Source organism: Somniosus microcephalus, chromosome 20 (genome assembly GCF_052327205.1).
Source record: "Somniosus microcephalus isolate GS21.2 chromosome 20, FLI_Smic_1.0, whole genome shotgun sequence".
Classification (NCBI taxonomy): Eukaryota; Metazoa; Chordata; class Chondrichthyes; order Squaliformes; family Somniosidae; genus Somniosus; species Somniosus microcephalus.
Window position 1 is genome coordinate 4,767,556 of NC_141006.1, and position 22,368 is coordinate 4,789,923.

Sequence of the window (22,368 nt, forward strand, 5' to 3'; positions counted from 1 at the left end):
GACTGATACCTGGGATGGCAGGAATGACGTATGAGGAGAGATTGGGTCGATTGGGCTTATACTCGCTGGAGTTTAGAAGAATGAGAGATGATCTCATTGAAACTTATAAAATTCTAACAGGACTAGACAGACTAGATGCAGGAAGGATGTTCCCAATGGCGGAGGAGTCCAGAACCAGGGGTCACAGGCTAAGGATAAGGGGTAAGCCATTTAGGACAGAGATGAGGAGGAATTTCTTCACCCAGAGAGTGGTGAACCTGTGGAATTCTCTACCACAGAAGGCAGTTGAGGCCAATTCATTAAATATATTCAAGAAGGAGTTAGATATATTTCTTAAGGCTAAAGGGATCAAGGGATATGGGGAGAAGGCAGGGACAGGGTACTGAATTTGAATGATCAGCCATGACCTCATTGAATGGCGGAGCAGGCTCGAGGGTCCGAATGGCCTACTCCTGCTCCTATCTTCTATGTTTCTATGTTTCTAGAACCTACAGTGAGAATCCCTCCAGAACCTAACTCCCTCCAGAACCTACAGCTGGAGTCTGTCAGAACAGCCGAGGATTTTGGGGACGTAAAGTATGCTGATTTAAACAAAATTGATACACATTACAGTTCCTATCAAATGCTTTCTGACAGACTGATCTCAGATTTCCTTACTTAGGACCTAATACAGGCAGACTGTCGCTTTTGGGTTGTGATAGCGATAACCGAGAAATATAAATCTGGAGAAGAAACTCTCATTTGTTTCCTTCCTTCTTTTTCGGAAAGGTCTGTAACAGTATTCAGTTCCATGCACAGGTTCGGCCTGTTTTTTTAGTGATGTTGGTTGAGATATATATTGATCAGGACACCAGGGAGAACGCCCCTGCTCTTTTTTGAATAGTGCAATGAGATCTTTTATGTCTACCTTAACTAGATAGTCTCTCGGGCTCAGCGAAGCACTCACTCCTGTAAGTGGACCTCACACCTCTATAATCCAGAGTGCACCTTCTACTGGCCAATATCTAGTTAAAAAATATTGTGATCCAGGACTGTAAAATAGAGCCTGTATAATAACTACTGTGATATCAAATGCACTATTTTTATAGAAGACAGATGGAATTAATACTGTAGCAGGATGTGACACAGACTTCAAACCAGTAAAAGATTTATTTACATAGAACATATGAATGAACAGAACACCCTTTTCACAATGAGAATATAGACACACTGCCTCCATCACCGAGAAGGACAAGCGCAGCAGGCGCATGGGAACACCACCACCTCCAAGTTCCCCTCCAAGTCACACACCATCCTGACTTGCAAATATATTGGTCGTTCCTTCATCGTCGCTGGGTCAAAATCCTGGAACTCCCTCCCTAGCAGCACTGAGGGAGCACCGTCACCACACGGACTGAGCAAGGGTAAACAAAAACTTGCCTGCACCCCTCAGCTTACGAATACAATAAAGACACAACTTTCTGTTTAGATATGGGCCTAAGACAGGAGTCCTTCTTCTTAGGCAGTTACATTACACACATACGATAGCAAAATACTGCAGATGCTAGAAATCCGAAATAACAACAGAAAACGCTGGAAAAACTCAGCAGGCCAGGCAACATCGGTGGAGAGAGAAATAGAATCAACGTTTCGGGTCGAAACTCTTCGGCAGAACTGAGAGAAAAGGCAGGAAATGAAAGAGATTAAAAGGCAGTTTGGGGGCTGGGAAATGGGGGAGGGGATGAAAGAAGAGACATTAAGAGATATTCAAGGTGGGACGAGATGGTAATAGGACAGGTAAAGAAACAGACAATGGCTCGAGATGAAGTGTGAAATGCGCTGGTAGAGTGAGAGACAGCTGCCATGTGGGAGAGAGAAAAAGGGAAAGGCACAAACCAAAAGTGTGGATAAAAATATAAAAATATAATAGGGGCCGAGGTTATGATCTGAAGTTGTTGAACTCGATATTGAGTCCGGAAGGCTGTAAAGTGCCTAATCGGAAGATGAGGTGCTGTTCCTCGAGTTTACAGTGAGCTTCCGTGGAACAATGCCAGAGGCCGCAGACGGTGAGGTCCGAGTGGGAGTGGAGCAGTGAATTAAACTGACAGACGACCGGAAGCTCGGGGTCACCCTTATGGACTGAACGGAGGTGTTCCGCAAAGCGGTCACCCAATCTGCGTTTGATCTCCCCAATGTAGAGGAGACCACATCGTGAGCAGCGAATTCAGTATTCTAGATTGAAAGAAGTACAAGTAAATCGCTGTTTCACCTGGAAGGGGTGTTTGGGGCCCTGGACAGTGCGAAGGGGGGAGGTATATGGGCAGGTGTTACATCTCCTCCGCTTGCACGGGAAGGTGCCGGGGGAAGGGGTGCTGGGGGTGATAGAGGCGTGGACTAGGGTGTCTCGGAGGGAGCGGTCCCTATGGAATGCTGAAAGGGGAGGTGAGGGGAAGATGTGTTTGGTGGTGGGATCACGTTGGAGGTGGCGGAAATAGCGGAGGATGATCCATTGAATGTGGAGGCTGGTGGGGTGAAAGGTGAGGACAAGGGGAACTCTATCGTGGTTCCAGGAGGGAGGGGCAGGGGTGAGGGCAGAAGTGCGGGAGATAGAACGGACCCGGTCGAGGGCCGTGTCAACCACGGTAGAGGGGAATCCTCGGTTGAGGAAAAAGGAAGACATGTCGGAAGTACTGGTGTGGAAGGTGGCATTGTCGGAGCAGATGTGGCGGAGATGGAGAAACTGGGAGAATGGAATAGTATCCTTACAGGAGACGGGGTGGGAGGAAGCGTAGTCCAGGTAGCTGTGGGAGTCAGTGGGCTTGTAGTGAATGTTGGTCAATAACCTATCCCCAGAGATGGAGACAGAGAAGTCGAGGAAGGGAAGGGAAGAGTCGGAGATGGACCATGTGAAGGTGAGTGAAGGGTGGAAATTGGAGGCAAAGTGAATGAAATTGTCAAGTTCGGGACGAGAGCAAGAAACGGCACCGATACAGTCATCAATGTACCGGAAAAAGAGGTGAGGGAGGGGACCCGAGTAGGACTGGAACAAAGAGTGTTCCACATATCCCACGAAAAGGCAGGCATAGCTGGGACCCGTGCGGGTACCCATAGCAACACCTTTAATTTGGAGGAAATGAGTGGAGTCAAAGGAGAAGTTGTTCAATGTGAGAACAAGTTCAGCCAGGCGGAGGAGGCTGGTGGTGGATGGGGACTGGTCGGGCCTCTGTTCAAGGAAGAAGCGGAGCGCCCTCAGGCCATCCTGGTGGGGGATGGAGGTGTAGAGGGATTGGACGTCCATGGTGAAAAGGAAACAGCTGGGGCCAGGAAACTGGAAACTGTTAAAGTGGCGGAGGGCGTCAGAAGAGTCGCGGATGTAGGTGGGAAGAGACTGGGCAAGGGGAGAAAAGATAGAGTCGAGATAGGAAGAGATAAGTTCCGTGGGGCAAGAACAGGCTGAAACGATGGGTCTACCAGGGCAGTCCTGTTTGTGGATCTTGGGAAGGAGGTAGCAGCGGGCTGTGCGGGGTTGGAGAACTATGAGGTCGGTGGCCATGGGGGGAAGATCTCCAGAGGAGATGAGGTCAGTGACAGTCTTGGAAACGGTGGTTTGATGCTCAGTCGTGAGGTTATGGTCCAGGTGGAGGTAGGAGGAGGTGTCGGAGAGTTGGCTTTCAGCTTCCGCTAGGTAGAGGTCGGTTCGCCAAACAACAACAGCACCACCCTTGTCAGCAGGTTTAATGACAATGTCAGGGTTGGATCGGAGAGAACGGAGTGCTGCAAGTTCAGAGGGAGGTAGGTTGGAGTGAGTGAGGGGAGCAGAGAAATGGAGACGGCCGATGTCGCGGCGGCAGTTGGCAATGAAAAGATCTAGAGAGGGTAAGAGGCCAGAGGGAGGGGTCCAGGTAGAACGAGAATTCTGAAAGCGGGAGAAAGGGTCAGCCATGCGGGGGGAAGACTCCTGGCCAAAGAAGTGGGCTCTCGGTCTGAACTAGACAAGTTCATTCACTTTGCCTCCAATTTCCACCCTTCCCTCACCTGCACATGGTCCATCTCAGACTCTTCCCTTCCCTTCCTCGACTTCTCCGTCTCCATTTCTGGGGATAGGTTATTGACCAACATTCACTACAAGCCTACTGACTCCCACAGCTACCTGGACTACACTTCCTCCCACCCCGCCTCCTGTAAGGACTCTATTCCATTCTCCCAGTTTCTCTGTCTCCGTCGCATCTGCGTGACGATGCCACGTTCCACACCAGTCCTTCCGACATGTCTTCCTTTTTCCTCAACCGAGGATTCCCCTCTACCGTGGTTGACATGGCCCTCGACCGGGTCCGTTCTATCTCCCGCACTTCTGCCCTCACCCCTGCCCCTCCCTCCCAGAACCATGATAGGATCCCCTTGTCCTCACCTTTCACCCCACCAGCGTCCACATTCAACGGATCATCCTCCGCCATTTCTGCCACCTCCAACGTGATCCCACCACCAAATGCATCTTCCCCTCCCCTCCCCTTTCAGCATTCCATAGGGACCGCTCCCTCCGAGACACCCTAGTCCACGCCTCTATCACCCCCAGCACACCTTCCCCTTCACCCGGCACCTTCCCGTGCAAGCGCAGGAGATGCAACACCTGCCCATATACCTCCCCCCTTCGCACTGTCCAGGGCCCCAAACACCCCTTCCAGGTGATACAGCGATTTACTTATACTTCTTTCAATCTAGTATATTGTATTCACTGCTCATGATGTGGTCTCCTCTACATTGGGGAGACCAAACGCAGATTGGGTGACCGCTTTGCGGAACACCTCCGTTCAGTCCGTAAGGGTGACCCCGAGCTTCCGGTCGCCTGTCACTTTAATTCACCGCTCCATTCCCACTCAGACCTCATTGTCCTCGGCCTCTTGCATTGTTCCACGGAAGCTCAGCGTAAGCTCGAGGAACAGCACCTCATCTTCCGATTAGGCACTTTACAGCCTTCCGGACTCAATATCGAGTTCAACAATTTCAGATCATAACCTCGGCCCCTATTATATTTTTATATTTTTATCCACACTTTTGGTTTGTGCCTTTTCCTTGTTTCTCTCTCCCACATGGCAGCTGTCTCTCACTCTGCCAGCGCATTTCACACTTCATCTCGAGCCATTGTTTGTTTCTTTACCTGTCCTATTACCATCTCGTCTCACCTTGAATATCTCTTAATGTCTCTTCTTTCATCCCCTCCCCCATTTCCCAGCCCCCAAACTGACTTTTAATCTCTTTCATTTCCTGCCTTTTTTTCTCAGTTCTGACGAAGGGTTTCGACCTGAAACATTGACTCTGTTTCTCTCTCCACGGATGTTGCCTGGCCTGCTGAGTTTTTCCTATATTTCTGTTGTTATTTTACATTACACACACATTAGCTCAGCCCTTTGAGGGTAGGCTTGCTCGCCTTTTAATGTACACACAGCCTTTGGCCGCTGGCTGTGGAATACACAAATACTCTCTGATTGTGACTTACCTCTACTGATTGTGATTGAGCCCCCGAGGGCTGCGAGGTGAAGTCACAAAAGGCTCCCGCCAATCAAGTGTCTGCCCCTTTCTTCACAGGACCTCAAACATCAAAACCTAGTCAACACCAGTGTCACTGTGTAAGGTTCGCAAAATTCTGCAGATTCCCTCAAACCAAGAAGAGAAGAGGTTTTGGACTGTTTAAAAGAATGTTGGGCCAAAAAGGGGCTTAAAGTTAAAACCCCAGGATTTTGGTTATTTTAAAAGGGCATGTCCAGGCCTGTGAAAGGCTGCGAGAAAGGGGTTGGGATGGGCCTCTGTAAAAACAAGCAGTTTATGTATTGGCATATACCAAACTGTCTGGGAATGTTCTGGACTGTCAGTCATTTTTACATAATGACAATAGGCCTACAGAAGAGCAGTTCCCGCCAAAATTACAGCGCCATCAAGAGTATGCACAATGCAGTACATGTCACTGATCAACAAAAGGGGCCCTGACCCCAGCAGGAGAAGACAAAACTTACTAATCGGACCAAAGATTAAACAGTCATTTAAAGCCAATTTAGGTTTCGAAGCAACCCCGAAACCAGTTAAATAAATGGAACCAATCAATGTTAACGAGCCCGCCCAAAATTTAACAATGAACCGAGACTGATTTGGCAGGCAGATAAGCAGGCCTCAATTAGTATAAACGAAAGACCTGTCTCCACAAGAAATCAGTTCGATGAGTTCGATGGTTTTGAACAGTTCGATAAGTACAGTTCAGCAGAAGTAGTTCAACAGAAACAGTTCAACCGATTCGAGAAGAAAGGAGAGACCCATCGTTCAAGTTTAAAACACCATCGAAACTCGGCGGTTTCAGAAGCAAGCACCTGGAAGCAGTTCTCTCTCTCTCGAAGAAGTAATAGATCATCGGACACCTCGCGGCACCAAGGGCCCCACGAAACCAACAACCAAATATTACCAGAAGTCAACCAGGTAACACTGGGCCACCGCGACCAACAAGAAACCAACTCGGAAGAAACCGAAGATCTGCAAGTTTTCCCACTCTACAAACTATTCCTGCGTTTGGTGAGCATTATCCCTGGTCCGTTAGAGTCCAACTTAGCTAGTAAGGTGGGGTTGGGAGGGGTAAGGTATTTGTCTACTGTAATTTTCCCTCGTGTATGCTGAAGTGTTTCCCCATTTTATTAGAGTGTTAAAATTATTGTGTTGTATTTTTCCTTCTCAAATAAAAACCAAAGTTCTTGTATCACATTCAGTTGTCTGCGGCAATTTCATTACAACCCCCAAATAAGTCCAGGCCTAGAACCGAGGGAGTGGGAGCGATTCGAACCGCTCATATGTCAGAGGCGAAGCTGACCCACACACCACCCCTTACAACTGCACCACTCCAGCTGCCTTTTCTCATCACTGTCATAGGGCACAGGACAAGTTGTAAAAGTACGGTTATTATAAAGAGTTTGGAGGACTCTAGGCGAATCTCCAACCTACATTAAGGACAAGAAGCCAGGAGCTGTTCACCTCATTGCTTCTGTGCTAAGTGGAGGCTGCTACAAAATAATAAGCCAAAATATTCAATTTAATGGGATGTACTGGGTCCCTCTCAGCCGGTTAGTTACAGGACTGAGCTGGCTGCTGTTCCAAAAGTTGGGCAAATTAAAAGGAACTCAGAACATTGTCAAAGTCTTGATTTTGAAATTATCATCCTTATTTTCAAATTCCTCCATAGCCTTGCCTCCCCCAACCCTACCTCTGTAACCTACAACCTTCCGAGATCTCTGTTCTCCCCTAATTCTGGCTCCTTGTGCATCCCCGATTTTAATCACTCCACCATTCAGCTGGCTAGGCCCTAAGCTCTGGAATTCCTTCCCTAAGCCTCTCTGCCACTCTACCTCTCTCCTCCTTTAAAACGCTCCTTAAAACCTACCTCTTTGGCCAAGCTTTTGCTCACCGGTCCTATTATTACATTAAAGGCAGATCATTGTTGTTGAAAGATGATAGGTAAGGGCACAGGACTGGAAAAGAGCAAAACCATTGACTGCCTTTGGCATAGAGGGACATTATGTGAAGAAAACATGCCATTTTCTCCAACATGCTGCTGCCTGCCTCGGCCTAGTTTCCTCAGCTGCACAGTGTGAGGGCAGTTCACAATACAGCTCAGCAATCTCTTTTCCTTGCTGACTGCTGCTGTGAAATAAAGTGCAGATTCAGGTGCTGCTTCACTGAGTTCACGACCTGAATCCTGCCGAGCGGAAGCTGGGCACCTGTGACTAGCGGGAGTGAAAATCAAGAGGAGCGTCAGACATGGACTGCCTCGAGTACCTGCTGGTGGCAGGTGAGTCACAACGTAAGAGCAAGCCATGTGACCACTCTGAGAAACTTCATTACAAAAAAAGGCTTTAGCCATGTAACCTTCTAGAACATTCCTCTTAGGCTATCTGGTTCCCAAGGCTTCAGAGAGTAGCTAAAAATACTTGGATCTCCGTAATCACTTGCTAATGTTCTACACTGATGTTCATTAGCTTTGCAGTGAGTTTCTGGGCTCACATTCTGACCACTAATAGGTGTTCCTTACATTGAAAGTCAGTGCGGAAATCATTCAAAATCCTTAAAACAAATCTACAGAGTACAGGGACTGGAGTGATTCAGACAGTGGCCCTTCATCTCTGGCAACTGGGCTCAACCTAGCCAAGACTATCTGTTGGCAGTAAGGGTTTATGTTTCATTTTACATAGGGGGAAAATTCAGTTGGTTTGCGACTCCTGTTAGTGCCTTAAGAGGGTGCTAATGGGGCGCAAAGTAGCTAGCGCCCGGGCACGGCGATGTTTGCGCCGCTCACGAAATTAACTAGACATTTTGCGGTGGCGCTAAACACTACCGCCACGATCTCCTGCGCCGGCAGATCGTGACGTCAATCGAGTGTGCAACGCCCCGGTAGTGCCCCGGACCAGATATTGAGTGGCGCCCCCTACCTTACCGCCTGCAGCTAGCAATGACAGGTTGAGGGGAGCGTTTTGCAGTCAGGAAGGGACTGGGGAAGCGCTATTTAAACGCAACCGCTTCCTGCCTTTTTTTGTTGGTAACATTTTTGCACCATGCATTCTGAGAAAGAGAGAGAGACTTCTGGAGAGATTCAATGCTGTGTGAAGGGGTTTTGGGTACTGAGCAGCACTTTGCAGGTTCATTTTGATTTGCCCTTCCTTGTATCGATTTAGAAGAGACTGTGGGGGCTGCACTCTGAGCTCTTTCCCTGGGCCTCTCCATTGTTCTTTCTAGCAGATTTGATGTACAAGTCTCTCCAGGCCGAGATTCAAGGCTGCAATGAGCAAGATGTGGATGGAGAGCAAGATCAACCCTCCCCTTTAAGAATTGGCCGGTGCCAGTGTGTCTGTGTTCCATTGCTGACTGACATCACATGAGCTTCGCCAGCGCTCTGAGGTAGCGCCTCGCTCCTCGGCCTTTGCGCCTTAAGACAGGTGTGTAGCGCCTGATTTAGCGCTCCAATCAACTCCAGGGGCGATAAAAGCCAAGTTTGCAGTTGGAGGCGATAATTAGCGCCAGGCGCTAAACTTTGCGCACGGCCAATAATCGCGCCCCAAACGGGGCGATACTGAATTTTTCCCCCATAGTATTTACAGCACAGAAACAGATCATTCGGCCCAACTGGTCTATACCAGTGTTTATACTCCACTTGAGCCTCCTCGTACCTTACTTCATCTCATCCTATCAACATATCCTTCTATTCCTTTCTCCTTCATGTTCTTATTTAGCTTCCCCTTTAATGCATCTATGGTATTTGCCTCAACCACTCCATGTGGTAGCGAGTTCCACATACTCACCACTGTTGGGCAGTCTTAGCCCAGCTGGCAATAGGTGCAAGTCTGCAACACAAAACTGCTACTTGATTTATCACTCACTTCGGCAGCACCTCCCAAACCCGCGACCTCTACCACCTAGCAGGACAAAGGGCAGCAGGCGCATGGGAACACCGCCACCTCCAAGTTCCCCTCCAAGTCACACACCATCCTGACATATATCGCCATGCCTTCATCATCGCTGGGTCAAAGCCCTGGAACTCCCTCCCTAACAGCACTGTGGGAGCACCTTCCCCACACGGACTATCCATGAAGAAGACTCATCACCACCTTCTCAAGAGGAACTAGGAATGGCAATAAATGCCAGCCCTGCCAACGATGCCCACATCCTTAGAATTAATTTTAAATAATTGTCAATCTCACTATAGAATAGCTGGTGTGGGATTCAAAATGTCACACTGGTGCAGTAAGCAATGCTCTTCAGAGTGTGGCCTGAGGCATGACACTGTGCACACTGTAGACACAGCTTTACTCGGCATCAACACCCAGCACTGAAGTAAGCGGCAAAATTGTGGCTCTCGTTCCATTGAAGGTCCTTTGTGGAAGAAAGAAAGAAAGAAAGAGAGAAAGAAAGAGAGAAAGAAAGAGGGAAAGAAAGAGGGAAAGAAAGAGGGAAAGAAAGAAAGAAAGAGGGAAAGAAAGAGGGAAAGAAAGAGGGAAAGAAAGAAAGAAAGAGAGAAAGAAAGGAAGGAAGGAAGGAAGGAAGGAAGAACTTCCATTTAGATAGCACCTTTCGCAACTTCAGGACATCATCCCAAAGTGCTTTACAACCAATGAGGTACGGTTGAAGTGTAGTCACTGTTCTAATGTAGGGAATGCAGCCGCCAATTTGTGCACAGCAAACTCCCACAAACAGCAATATGATAATGACCAGATAAGATAATCTGTTTTTAGTGATTGCGGTTGAGGGATCAATATTGGCCAGGACACCGGGGAGAACGCCCCTGCTCTTCTTTAATTAGGGATCTTTTACATCCACCTAAGGGGGCAGACAGTTCCTCAGTTTAATGTCTCATCCATAAGACGGCACCTACGACAATACAGCACGCCCTCAGTGTAACGATCAATAACATGTCATTCTATAGTGGACACTAGGTGGAGCCGTAGAGCTGTGTAGAGCTGTATATAAGACTATACTACCCAGCTATATGTATATTAAGACTACATTACCCATGAGGCATGAGGCTACCCACAAGGCAACAGTCAAGATGGAAGCCTCTACAGATACTGTACCAGTCCACATGTGCTCAATAAAAGTAACTAGCAAAAGCTAGCTGTGTTCATAATAAGAATGTCTATTTATTAATGAACATAAGATGGTACCAGAATGGTGAATATCTGCTGAAAATTGTGAAAAGCGACATGGAGAATTTGAAGCCACCAGAGCATTTGAAACTCACAGGAAAAATCAACTACAATTGGCAGACTTTTTAACAACAATTCGAACTCTACATTGCAGCCATCGGATTTGGTACAAAGCCAGATGCAAGGAAGATAGCGTTGCTGCTTACGGTTGCAGACCCACAGCCGATAGAGGTATTTAATACATTTGTATTTAATCCAGAGGAGAACAGAGAAAAATTAGAAGATGTGCTAAAAAAATTTGATGCACATTGCTCTCCCAAAAAAAATGAGACCTATGAAAGATACATGTTCTGTTCAAGGACACAGCAGCAAAATGAGACTTTTGATACCTTTATAACTGATCGGAAACTGAAAGCACAGACATGTAATTTCTCTGAGCTGAAATCATCCATGATTCGTGACCAGATTGTGTTTGGTATTTATGACAAAAAAGTCAGGGAACGTCTGTTGAGAGAAACCGAACTAAATTTGGAAAATGCGGTGAAAATATGCCAAACCAGTGAGCTAGCGAAAGCACGCGAAGACTTTCAGTGAAATCAATAATGATGCGATTGTAATGAGTGATAATGCTGCTGTTGGTGCTGTGTCCTACAAGGGGAAGAAACATGGGCAGAACAGAAATGAAAAGCAATCGGAGGATGAAATTTTTAATTGTAAACGCTGTGGTTACAAACACCAGTTAAGACAATGCCCAGCGTTTGGAAAAATGTGCACAAAGTGTAATGGAAAGAATCACTTTGCCAAACAATGCTTTTCAAAAGTAAAAACTAAGAAAGGGCAACGAGTTAATGTAATTGAGGACACTGATTTAAGTGAGACATTTTTTGTACGAATGGTGTCATGTGACGATATCAAAAAGGATACAGAAAATGTGCAGCCCTCAGAAATGGACAATGCTGAACATAAAGTTAATGCAGTAAAAGTGGACAAATGGATGATCCCACTGCAGGTAAATGGAGCATTAGTTACATTGAAACTGGACACTGGGGCAAAAGCAAACTTAATCAGTATGAGTGACATTAAAAACATGAAAGAAAAGCCCAAAATACAGAAAAAGTCAGTACTACTGAAGAACTATAATGGACAGAAAATAGATAGCTTAGGTGTATGCAGACTTAAAGTGACAGTCAAAGACAAAGTGCATCATCTCATGTTTTCTGTTGTGGCTGAAGGACTTGATTCACTGCTAGGTGACAAAGCTTGTGAGGACTTAGAACTGGAAAAGAGAGTCTACCGTATAAACTGTGCCATAAGCAGACCAGATGACTCGATGGATTCTGTAGTGAATAATTTCCAGGATGTGTTCAAAGGATTTGGAGTTCTACCATTCACTTACAAGATCCAGCTAAAGGAGGATGCTCAGCCAGTGGTACATGCTCCACGAAGAGTTCCAGCACCCCTGCGTGACCGGCTCAAGAATGAACTGGACAGAATGACCACACTTGGAGTCATCAGGAAAGTCGAAGAGCCAACAGACTGAGTTAACTCCATGGTATGTGTAAAGAAAAAGAACAATGATCTAAGAATATGCATGGATCCAAAGGACTTAAATGCAAACATAAAACGTGAACACTACCAGATTCCCAAGCGAGAAGAAATCACCAGTGAAATGTCAGGTGCCAGATACTTTACAAAGCTCGACGCCTCACGAGGATTTTGGCAACTAAAACTGGATGAAGAGAGCACCAAATACTGTACCTTCAACACACCATTTGGCAGGTATTGTTTCCTCAGAATGCCTTTCGGGATAATATCTGCATCTGAAATCTTTCATAGAGCGATGGAACACATAATTGAAGGTTTGGAAGGAGTTCGGGTCTATGTTGATGACATCATCATCTGGGGCTCCACACTGAAAGAACACAATGAGAGACTGACTAAAGTGCTACAGAGAATACGCCGGAATGGATTGAAGCTCAACAAAGCCAAGTGTCAGTTTGGCGTCCAGGAAGTCACTTTCCTAGGAGATAATCTATCTGGTAAAGGAATAGAGCCAGATATGGAAAAAGTAAACGCCATACTCAAAATGCCCCGACCCACTGACAAAAAAGGAGTGCTACGCATCATGGGGATGATAAACTTCATTGGAAAGTTCATTCCTAACTTGTCAGCCAAGAGAGCCTGTCTGCGAGACCTGCTACATAAAACAAATGAGTTCACATGGACAGAAAGACATGAACAAGAGTGGATAAACCTCAAAACAGTGCTGACAACCACACCTGTACTCACCTTCTTTGACCCAACAAAAAGAATCAAAGTGTCAACGGATGCATCAAAAGATGGCCTAGGTGTGGTCTTGCTACAAGCAGAGGGTGAAGATTGGAAGCCTGTTGCCTATGCCTCCAGGTCTATGACTGATACTGAGTGTCGATACGCCCAGATTGAAAAGGAATGTCTAGGCTTGGTAGTTGGACTAGAAAAGTTTCATGGCTACATATATGGACTTCCCACCTTCACAGTTGAGACAGACCACAGCCCTCTGGTTGCCATCATAAAAAAGAACCTGAATGAGATGTCTCCAAGGATTCAACGACTCATGATGAAGCTGCAAAGATATGACTTTGAACTGATCTACACACCAGGCAAATACATTGTGTTAGCAGATGCACTATCCCGAGCACCCACAATGAGTCATGTGAGCTCTACTGAAGAAGACGTGGATGTTCATGTGAGTATGGTCACTGCTGCGCTGCCCGTGTCAGACACAAAATCAAAGCAAATAGCAGAAGAAACAGTAAAAGATACAGTATTACAAACAGTAATAGAGAACATTCATCGTGGTTGGCCAAAAGGTTCCTGTCCAAAATATTTTCACATAAGGTCAGAATTGAGTGTTGCAAGTGGACTATTACTAAAACAGAACAGAATAGTCATTCCACAGGCTCTACGTCAAGACATGCTCAAAAGGATTCATGAGGGACACCTCGGAATTGAAAAATGCAAAAGGAGAGCAAGAGACACTGTGTATTGGCCTGGCATAAATAAGGACATTGAGAACATGATAGGCAAATGTGAGACATGTCAGAAACACCAAAACAAACAAGCAAAGGAACCAATGATAGTAGCTGACATACCAATACCACCATGGAACAGGAAAGCTACAGTTCTTGAGGAAGTAGGACCAAGGTCATACACTGTTAGAACTGAGGAAGGACAGATTCTCAGGAGGAACTGCCGTTCCCTCCTAAGAACACAAGAGACTATTCAAGACCAGATTGATGACAATGCCGCAACTGCATCTTGTCATTCACCGCCAGAACAATCTCATGAAGACACATCAGACTTCCCCGTGTTGAGAAGATCCACACGTGAAGTAAAAAAGCCTGATAGACTTAATCTTTGAGTACAATGTAAAGCTTTGAAAATGTGTTGACTGTTTTGAAAATGTTTATGTTTATAGAGCACTAACAAAAGTGTTACTGATATTATCTTTATTGTTTTCTTGAAAGTTGATTGATATTGATTTTGTTAAACCTCAAAGAAAGGGGGATGTAATGATCAATAACATGTCATTCTATAGTGGACACTAGGTGGAGCCGTAGAGCTGTGTAGAGCTGTAAATATATAAGACTACACTACCCAGCTGTATGTATATTAAGACTACATTACCCATGAGGCACTAGGCTACCCACAAGGCAGCAGTCAAGATGGATACCTCTACAGACACTGTACCTAGTCCACATGTGCTCAATAAAAGTGTCTAGCAAAATCTAGCTGTGTTCATAATAAGAATGTCTATTTATTAATGAACATAAGAAGAAAGAGAGAAAGAAAGAGAGAAAGAAAGAGGGAAAGAAAGAGGGAAAGAAAGAAAGAAAGAGAGAAAGGAAGGAAGGAAGGAAGGAAGGAAGGAAGGAAGGAAGGAAGGAAGGAAGGAAGAACTTCCGTTTAGATAGCACCTTTCGCAACTTCAGGACATCATCCCAAAGTGCTTTACAACCAATGAGGTACGGTTGAAGTGTAGCCACTGTTCTAATGTAGGGAATGCAGCCGCCAATTTGTGCGCAGCAAACTCCCACAAACAGCAATATGATAATGACCAGATAAGATAATCTGTTTTTAGTGATTTCGGTTGAGGGATCAATATTGGCCAGGACACCGGGGAGAACGCTCCTGCTCTTCTTTAATTAGGGATCTTTTACATCCACCTAAGAGGGCAGACAGTTCCTCAGTTTAATGTCTCATCCATAAGACGGCACCTACGACAATACAGCACGCCCTCAGTACTTGAAGTGTTGGCCTGGATTATGTGCTCAAGTCTTTGGAGTGGGACTTGAACCCATAATCTTCTGTACTCGGAGGTGAGGGTGCTGCCACTGAGCCACAGCTGACCCCTTTAGGGTAAGAATAGAAGGTGCAATGGGAGGGGGACGGGGGATGGAACCATAAAAATGCCATTAGCGCATTCCTTTCAACAGGCCGTGCACAATTGATCCATTCACAAACCGTCCTTCATGGATTTAATCTTCTGAAGCTGTGGAAATACTTTCAACGAATGAAGTACTTTGTTGATGCAATTACTAAAACTCATCTCTACAGTGGTTTTCATGCCTTTTCTGTCTTGATTCACTTTCCCACCATAGGTCTGGTAACTCTCTCTTAGTCTCTAAAATGAGTGCTGCAGTCTATATTTAACTGTGGCAGGTATCACTACTGAGCCTGATATTGCCCTCACCTGACACCCGCACATGTGCACTTGCCAGCAGGATAATGATCCCGGATTGGGAACCCAGGGTGATTTTTTCTTTCCCGCTACGAGATGCAGGATCCAACTGGCGTGCTCATATTGCCATCCCAGCTGAGATCAGCGAACTCATCACAAGCTGGGAATTGAAGGTGGGGCCTCTGGCCCATAGGCTACGCCAGGCAGTGTCAGAGGAACTAGTATACTCTATAATCTTACCTACTTATTGTACAAACCGCTGTGTCATTCAACTCGTCAGCCCCAGGAGCTGGTTTATACATGGGCGTGCTTTGTACATGGATTTTACGGTAGTTCAGAGTGTAGTAATCTTTAACTAGCCTGTACATCCTTCCCAATCACCTGCGTAAAGCAAATCAGTTTAATTTGCCACTTACCGGTCTGGTTGAGTTGAGTTGTACTTTTGCTCCACTGCGACAGTCCAACGATGGCGACCATTTTGGCACCGAGACTGGACCGCCTCTTCTTAATGGCGGAATCTGCCACCGGTTCCTGCCGGCTGCCGCTGCCCTTCTCCATGTCGTACATCTCCCCGCTTATACTCGAACTCCGCAGCACGCTCCTCGCTGCTTTACTCGTGGCCCCGTTGTACATTTTTGTTTTTTTCTGAGGTCTCTGGTCTTTCGGCCGTGTGAATTCTCTCCGGGACTTTTATGGAGTAACTGTTCGGATAAAGAACAACATATTGTTTCAATTTGTGCGTTTCCAACAAAAATTGAACATGTTAAAAATTCCGAGTGCACAGGAGCAACCGAGGGATGGTTAGTTACACCGCCTTTCGTAGATAGTTAGAAACAGTAAAATGAGAAAGGACAGGGGAATGGGACTAAGGGGTTAACTCTTTCAGAGAGCTGGAACAGGCACAATGCACCAAATGGCTTCCTTCTGTGCTGTAAAATTCTATGAAAGTCATGTTTGCAGGACCGGGTGGTGCATTGGGTTAGACACTGACCTTTCACCTCAGATGTCTGGGTTCAGATTGAGCCAGAATATAATGATAGTTCCCTCTGCTGTTGGCTGTCAGGGTCAGACAAAGACTGAGCTCGGAGCAGACTCAACTCAGACACAACTGCAAGTGGACACCAAGCTTAATATATTAAAAAAAAAATTTTTTAAATGCTTTATTGGCATGAAAGTTTACAGAGAACCATATTGCCAATAATATATCTCCTGATTGGAAATCTCACTCAGAGAGGCCACAGCTTGGCTAGGGGTATTGGGGGACTTTTCCATGGTTAGGCCTGAGTCATTATGCAGACGGAGCTTTACTCTGTATCTAACCCGTGCTGTACCTGCCCTGGGAGTGTTTGATGGGACAGTGTAGAGGGAGCTTTACTCTGTATCTAACCCGTGCTGTAGCTGCCCTGGGAGTGTTTGATGGAACAGTGTAGTGTAGAGCTTTACTCTGTATCTAACCCGTGCTGTAGCTGCCCTGGGAGTGTTTGATGGAACAGTGTAGTGTAGAGCTTTACTCTGTATCTAACTGGAACCATACATTGTTATATGAGGCACTCCCTGGTCAGATGCAGCAAGGTTTGATCAAGTGTAAAGCTTCCTCCACACTGCTCAAACACTGTACCTAAAGGCTTACCTTTACAGTACTTGCATTTTCCACATCCCTATCCTGATGGTCGCTCTGAATAAGATTCCCAATTCATGGCCATATTTCACTACATTATTTGCAGGCTGTGCTTTGGGCACACAGTCCCTGTGATTAAAAGTTTCCAAAATCATGGGGTGTTTACAGGTACAGAGACATTCGGCCCATCTGTGTTAGTGTTTAAAAAATATCCATTCACTGATAAACAGGAGTACAGTATATTCATCTATGTCTGTTTCTTTGTGACTGTATCTGCCCAACAATTTCGGCCTGAATTTTAAACTGAATCTCCATGTTTGGAGTGTTGGACTGTGAGTTGTGTCCACTCCCAGTACGACTTGCTGTACCAGTGATCTTTAGCGAGGCAGCAGGCGAGAGCACCACCCTGCATTACACTGAGTCTGACAGGACCTCCCCGGGTTGAACAGACTGGGGCAGGACGCAGGATAAATGAGCTGATAGGGCGTAGATAATACGAGGCTTGGGTTTTAACAACCTGTAAATCCCAAAGATCGATACAGGTGAGCGAGGCCATTTCATAGAAAGCTGCAACCCCTCCATCACAGGCTCTAATTGTCTGACTTCAGTCCTGAACTTCCCCATTACCAGCTTGTACTGGTCCCTGAACAGGTAGCTTAATTTGAAATATCACCGCAGATTAACTTGTTCTATTCCATGTAGTACATAAGAACATCAGAAATAGGAGCAGGAGTAGGCCATTCGGCCCCTCGAGCCTGCTCCGCCATTCAATGAGATCATGGCTGATCTGATCTTGGCCTCAGCTCCACTTCCCTGCCTGCTCCCCATAACCCTCGACTCCCTTACCTTTCAAAAATCTGTCTGTCTCCACCTTAAATATATTCACTGACTCCGCCTCCACAGCTCTCTGGGGCAGAGAATTCCAAAGATTTACGACCCTCAGAGAAGAAATTCCTCCTCATCTCCGTTTTAAAAGGGCGACCCTTTAATCTGAAACTGTGCCCCCGAGTTCTCGATTCCCCCACGAGGGGAAACATCCTCTCTGCATCTACCTTGTCGAACCCCCTCAGTATCTTATGTTTCAATAAGATCACCTCTCATTCTTCTAAACTCCAGTGAGTATCGGCCCAACCTGCTCAACCTTTCTTCATAAGTCAACCCCTTCATCTCAGGAATTAACCTCGTGAACCTTCTCTGAACTGCCTCCAATGTAAGTATATCCTTCCTTAAATAAAGGAGATCAAAACTGTACGCAGTACTCCAGGTGTGGTCTCACCAACGCCCTGTACAGTTGTAGCGGGACTTCCCTACTTTTATACTCCATACCCCTCGCAATAAAGGCCAACACTCCATTTGCCTTCCTAATTACTTGCTGTACCTGCATGCTAACTTTTTGTGTTTCATGTACAAGGACCCCCAGATCCCTTTGTACTGCAGCATTTTGTAATCTCCCTCCATTTAAATAATAATTTGCTTTTTTTATTTTTCCTACCAAAGTGGATAACCTCACATTTTCCCACATTAAACTCCATCTGTCAAATTTTTGCCCAACCTATCTACAGGAAACTTTCGATTTACCAGCACCTAAATAATCAGAAATCTCGGTTAACCGGCAAAATTCAGGAGTAGGTTTTATTTCATATTGCACAGCAACAGATGGAGGAACGCAAGTTCAAGCGTGTGGCTGCAGCTGTTGCTAAGCTACAGAGACGCTTGCAACTTGTGGCCATTGTTCTGAACTTGTTGCTAAGCAACAGGGTTTGTTGCTTTATATGGAGCTCTCAGCTCCGTATCTTTTACTATAGCGTTCGGTTATCCGGAATTTTTGATGAACCGGCACCATGTTGGTCCCGTCCGTGCCGGATAAAAAAAAGTTTCCTGTATATCCCTTTGCAGATTCTTTGTGTCCTCTTCACAACTTACTTTCCCACCTATCTTTATATCATCAGCAAATTTGGCTACAGTACACTCGGTCCCTTCATCCAAGTCATTAATATAGATTGTAAATAGTTGAGGCCCCGGCACTGATCCCTGTGGCACCCCACTAGTTACAGTTTGCCAACCTGAAAATGACCCATTTATCCCGACTCTCTGTTTTCTGTTAGTTAGCCAATCCTCTATTCATGCTAATATATTACCCCCAACCCCGTGAGGTCTTATCTTATGCAGTAACCTTTTATGTGGCACCTAATCGAATGCCTTCTGGAAATCCACATACACTACGTCTACTGGTTCCCCTTTATCCACCCTGCTCATTACATCCTCAAAGAACTCTAGCAAATTTGTCAAACATGATTTCCCTTTCATAAAACCATGCTGACTCTGGTTGACTGTATTATGATTTTCTAAATATCCTGCTACTACTTTAGCACCTTGACTGTAAACAACAACAACTTGCATTTATATAGCGCCTTTAACGTAGTAAAAGGGGCAGGGGGTTGGGGCGGGGGTTAGGGGGCAGGGCAGGGTCATGGTTTAGTGGGTAGGGGTCGGGGGGTAGGGGCGGGGGGCAGGGGCGGGGGGGTAGGGGTTATGAGGGCAGGGGAGTAGGGGGGTACGGGCAGGGGGTAGGGGGGCAGGGGGTAGGGTCGGGGGGTAGGGTCAGGGGGTAGGGACGGGAGTAGGGGCGGGGGGTAGGGACGGAGGGTAGGGGCGGGGTTAGGGACGGGGGTAGGGACGGGGGTAGGGACGGAGGGTAGGGGCGGGGGGTAGGTACGGGGGTTAGGGACGGGGGGTAGGGGCGGGGGGTAGGGACGGGGGGGTAGGGACGGGGGTAGGGGCGGGGGGTAGGGGCGGGGTGTAGGAACGGGGTAGGGACGGGAGGTAGGGGCGGGGGGTAGGGATGGGGGTAGGGACGGGGGGTAGGGGCGGGGGGTAGGGATGGGGGTAGGAACGGGGGTTAGGGACGGGGTAGGGGCAGGGGGTAGGGATGGGGGTAGGGACGGTGGGTAGGGACGGGGGTAGGGACGGGGGTAGGGGCCGGGGGTAGAGACGGGGGTAGGGGCGTGGTTAGGGGCGGGGGGTAGGGACGAGGTTAGGGGCGTGGGGTAGGGGCGGGGGGTAGGGGCTGGGGTAAGGGCGGGAGTAGGGGCGGGGGGTAGGGGCGGGGTTAGGAGTGGGGGTAGGGATGGGGGGTAGAGACGGTGGTAGGGGTGGGGGGTAGGGGCGGGGGGTAGGGGCGGGGGGTAGGGGCTGGGGTAAGGGCGGGGGGTAGGGGCGGGGGGTAGGGGCGGGGTGTAGGGGCGGGGTTAGGAGTGGGGGTAGGGATGGGGGGTGGGTAGGGGCGGGGGGTGTGGATGGGGGTTAGGGGCGGGGGTAGGGGCGGGGGGTAGGGGTGAGGGGTGGGGATGGGGGTTAGGGGCGGGGGTAGGGGCGGGGGGTAGGGACGGGGGGTAGGGGTGAGGGGTGGGGATGGGGGTTAGGGGCGGGGGTAGGGGCGGGGGGTAGGGGTGAGGGGTGGGGATGGGGGTTAGGTGCGGGGGTAGGGGCGGGGGGTAGGGGTGAGGGGTGGGGATGGGGGGTAGGGACGGGGGTAGGGGCGGGGGGTAGGGACGGGGGGTAGGGGCGAGGGGTGGGGATGGGGGCTAGGGGCAGGGGTAGGGGCGGGTGGTAGGGGCGGGGGGTAGGGGTGAGGGGTGGGGATGGGGGGTAGGGGCGGGGGGTAGGGACGGGGGTGGGGATGGGGGGTAGGGGTGAGGGGTGGGGATGGGGGCTAGGGGCAGGGGTAGGGACGGGGGTAGGGGCGGGGGTTAGGGACGGGGGTAGGGACGGGGGGTAGGGGTGAGGGGTGGGTATTGGGGTTAGGGGCGGGGGTAGGGGTGGGGGGTAGGGGCGGGGGGTAGGGGTGAGGGGTGGGGATGGGGGGTAGGGGCGAGGTGGCACGGTTGGTGGGGGGCATGGAGAGTCACAGCTACTTCAGGGACTCTGGCTTTTTAGTGCCAGGACCTGGGTTGGAAACCAGTTCAGTTGGCTGGAATGGAGATGGCTGCTGTGCCTGAAGTCCGGAGATTCCGTTTCAATTAATTTCAAGTTCCGCAGTCAAGTTCCCTGTGGGCAAGAGTCCGCAGCACAAGAAGAACACATGGCATTAACAGAACACTGTTAATCAGGACTTCGGAAGATGATAGAATAGGGGCACAGAGAAATGCCGCAGAGCTGGTTTGACCTCTCACGGCCCACCCGCTCCCTCAGCTCCACTGTCAAGTCTTGATAAATGCACTGGTGTGCTGTTAACTGCTTTGTTCAGGCAGGATTTTTGTAAGCTGTAAGTTGAAGAAGAAGGCAAAGTTTCTGTCCCCAGTTACACCCAACAACTGACGTCAGCCATTCTCAGAGATGTCAATGACAAGCTCACCGCTAACACCATGTTAAACACCCCAGCTATTGAACAGACTCACTGTATGACTTTTATTAGCAAGTGTATCTATAAAGTCTGTGAACCCCCATATACACTGGTTTACTTTGTTTACTGGTGATTTGAAAGAAAGATCTTGCATTTATATAGCACCATTCATGACCTCAGGACATCCCAGAGCTCTTTACAGCCAATGAAGTACTATTGTGAAGAGCGGTCACCTGTTGTAATGTAGGAAACACAGCAGCCAATTGGTGCACAACAAGATCCCACAAACAGCAATGAGATAAATGACCAGATAATCTGTTTTTTAGTGATGTTGGTTGAGGGATAAATATAGGCCAGGCAACCAGGGAGAACTCCCCATTTCCATTTTAACTAACGCCATGGGATCTTTTACATCCACCTGAGTGGGCATGTGCTCCAGTCTCAGGAGCAGGACTATGAACCCGCAACCTTCTGACCGGGATGTGAGAGTGCTACTAACTGAGCCATGGCAGACACCATGTCAGGCTAGCCTTTGAGAAGCACTATTCATTTTACTGCCCGGCTCATATAATGGGCAAACTACGTTAACACCTATGAGTCTGATATAAGCGATTGTATGTCTGCAAGACATGCATCCTAGGTGTTTGCTTTTCTCCAAAAAATTAAATCAATCTACCTATTTCTCTGGAAAAGTCTTACGCACACATCCTACCTGTGCCAAGAACCAAAGAGGAACAGGAGATCCTGGAGCCACAACGTCTGCAGCCTTGTAATTGATCTGTGTGTGAACTCACCCAGTGTTTGCTTAGCATCAATTGGACTATGTGGCCTTAAAGGGGCCACACACCTATACATTAGCAGCACATAAAGACATTGGGCCTGAAATTTTGTCCTCGCTCACTGACAGTGCAAGAAGGGCAGGGCTTCTGTCTGCCATTTGGAAATGCTGGTAACCCTGTCCCAAATCCCGGGGACGGGATCAATTTAATATGCAGGGCAGAGGGCTACACATCTGTAGAGATGCAACAGAGATGATCAC

The 22,368-nt window shown here is 47.7% G+C and overlaps 1 protein-coding gene across 1 annotated transcript in view; it reads right to left on the reverse strand.

Annotated features, from left to right (window-relative positions):
• Nucleotides 1-22,368, reverse strand: part of rims3 (regulating synaptic membrane exocytosis 3) — a 480,949-nt gene that overhangs the window by 372,360 nt on the left and 86,221 nt on the right. The window contains exon 2 of the mRNA XM_085962301.1: nucleotides 15,786-16,070. Coding sequence (XP_085818427.1) covers nucleotides 15,786-16,002 — 217 coding nt within the window. The 5' untranslated portion in view covers nucleotides 16,003-16,070. The remainder of the gene's footprint in view (nucleotides 1-15,785; nucleotides 16,071-22,368) is intronic.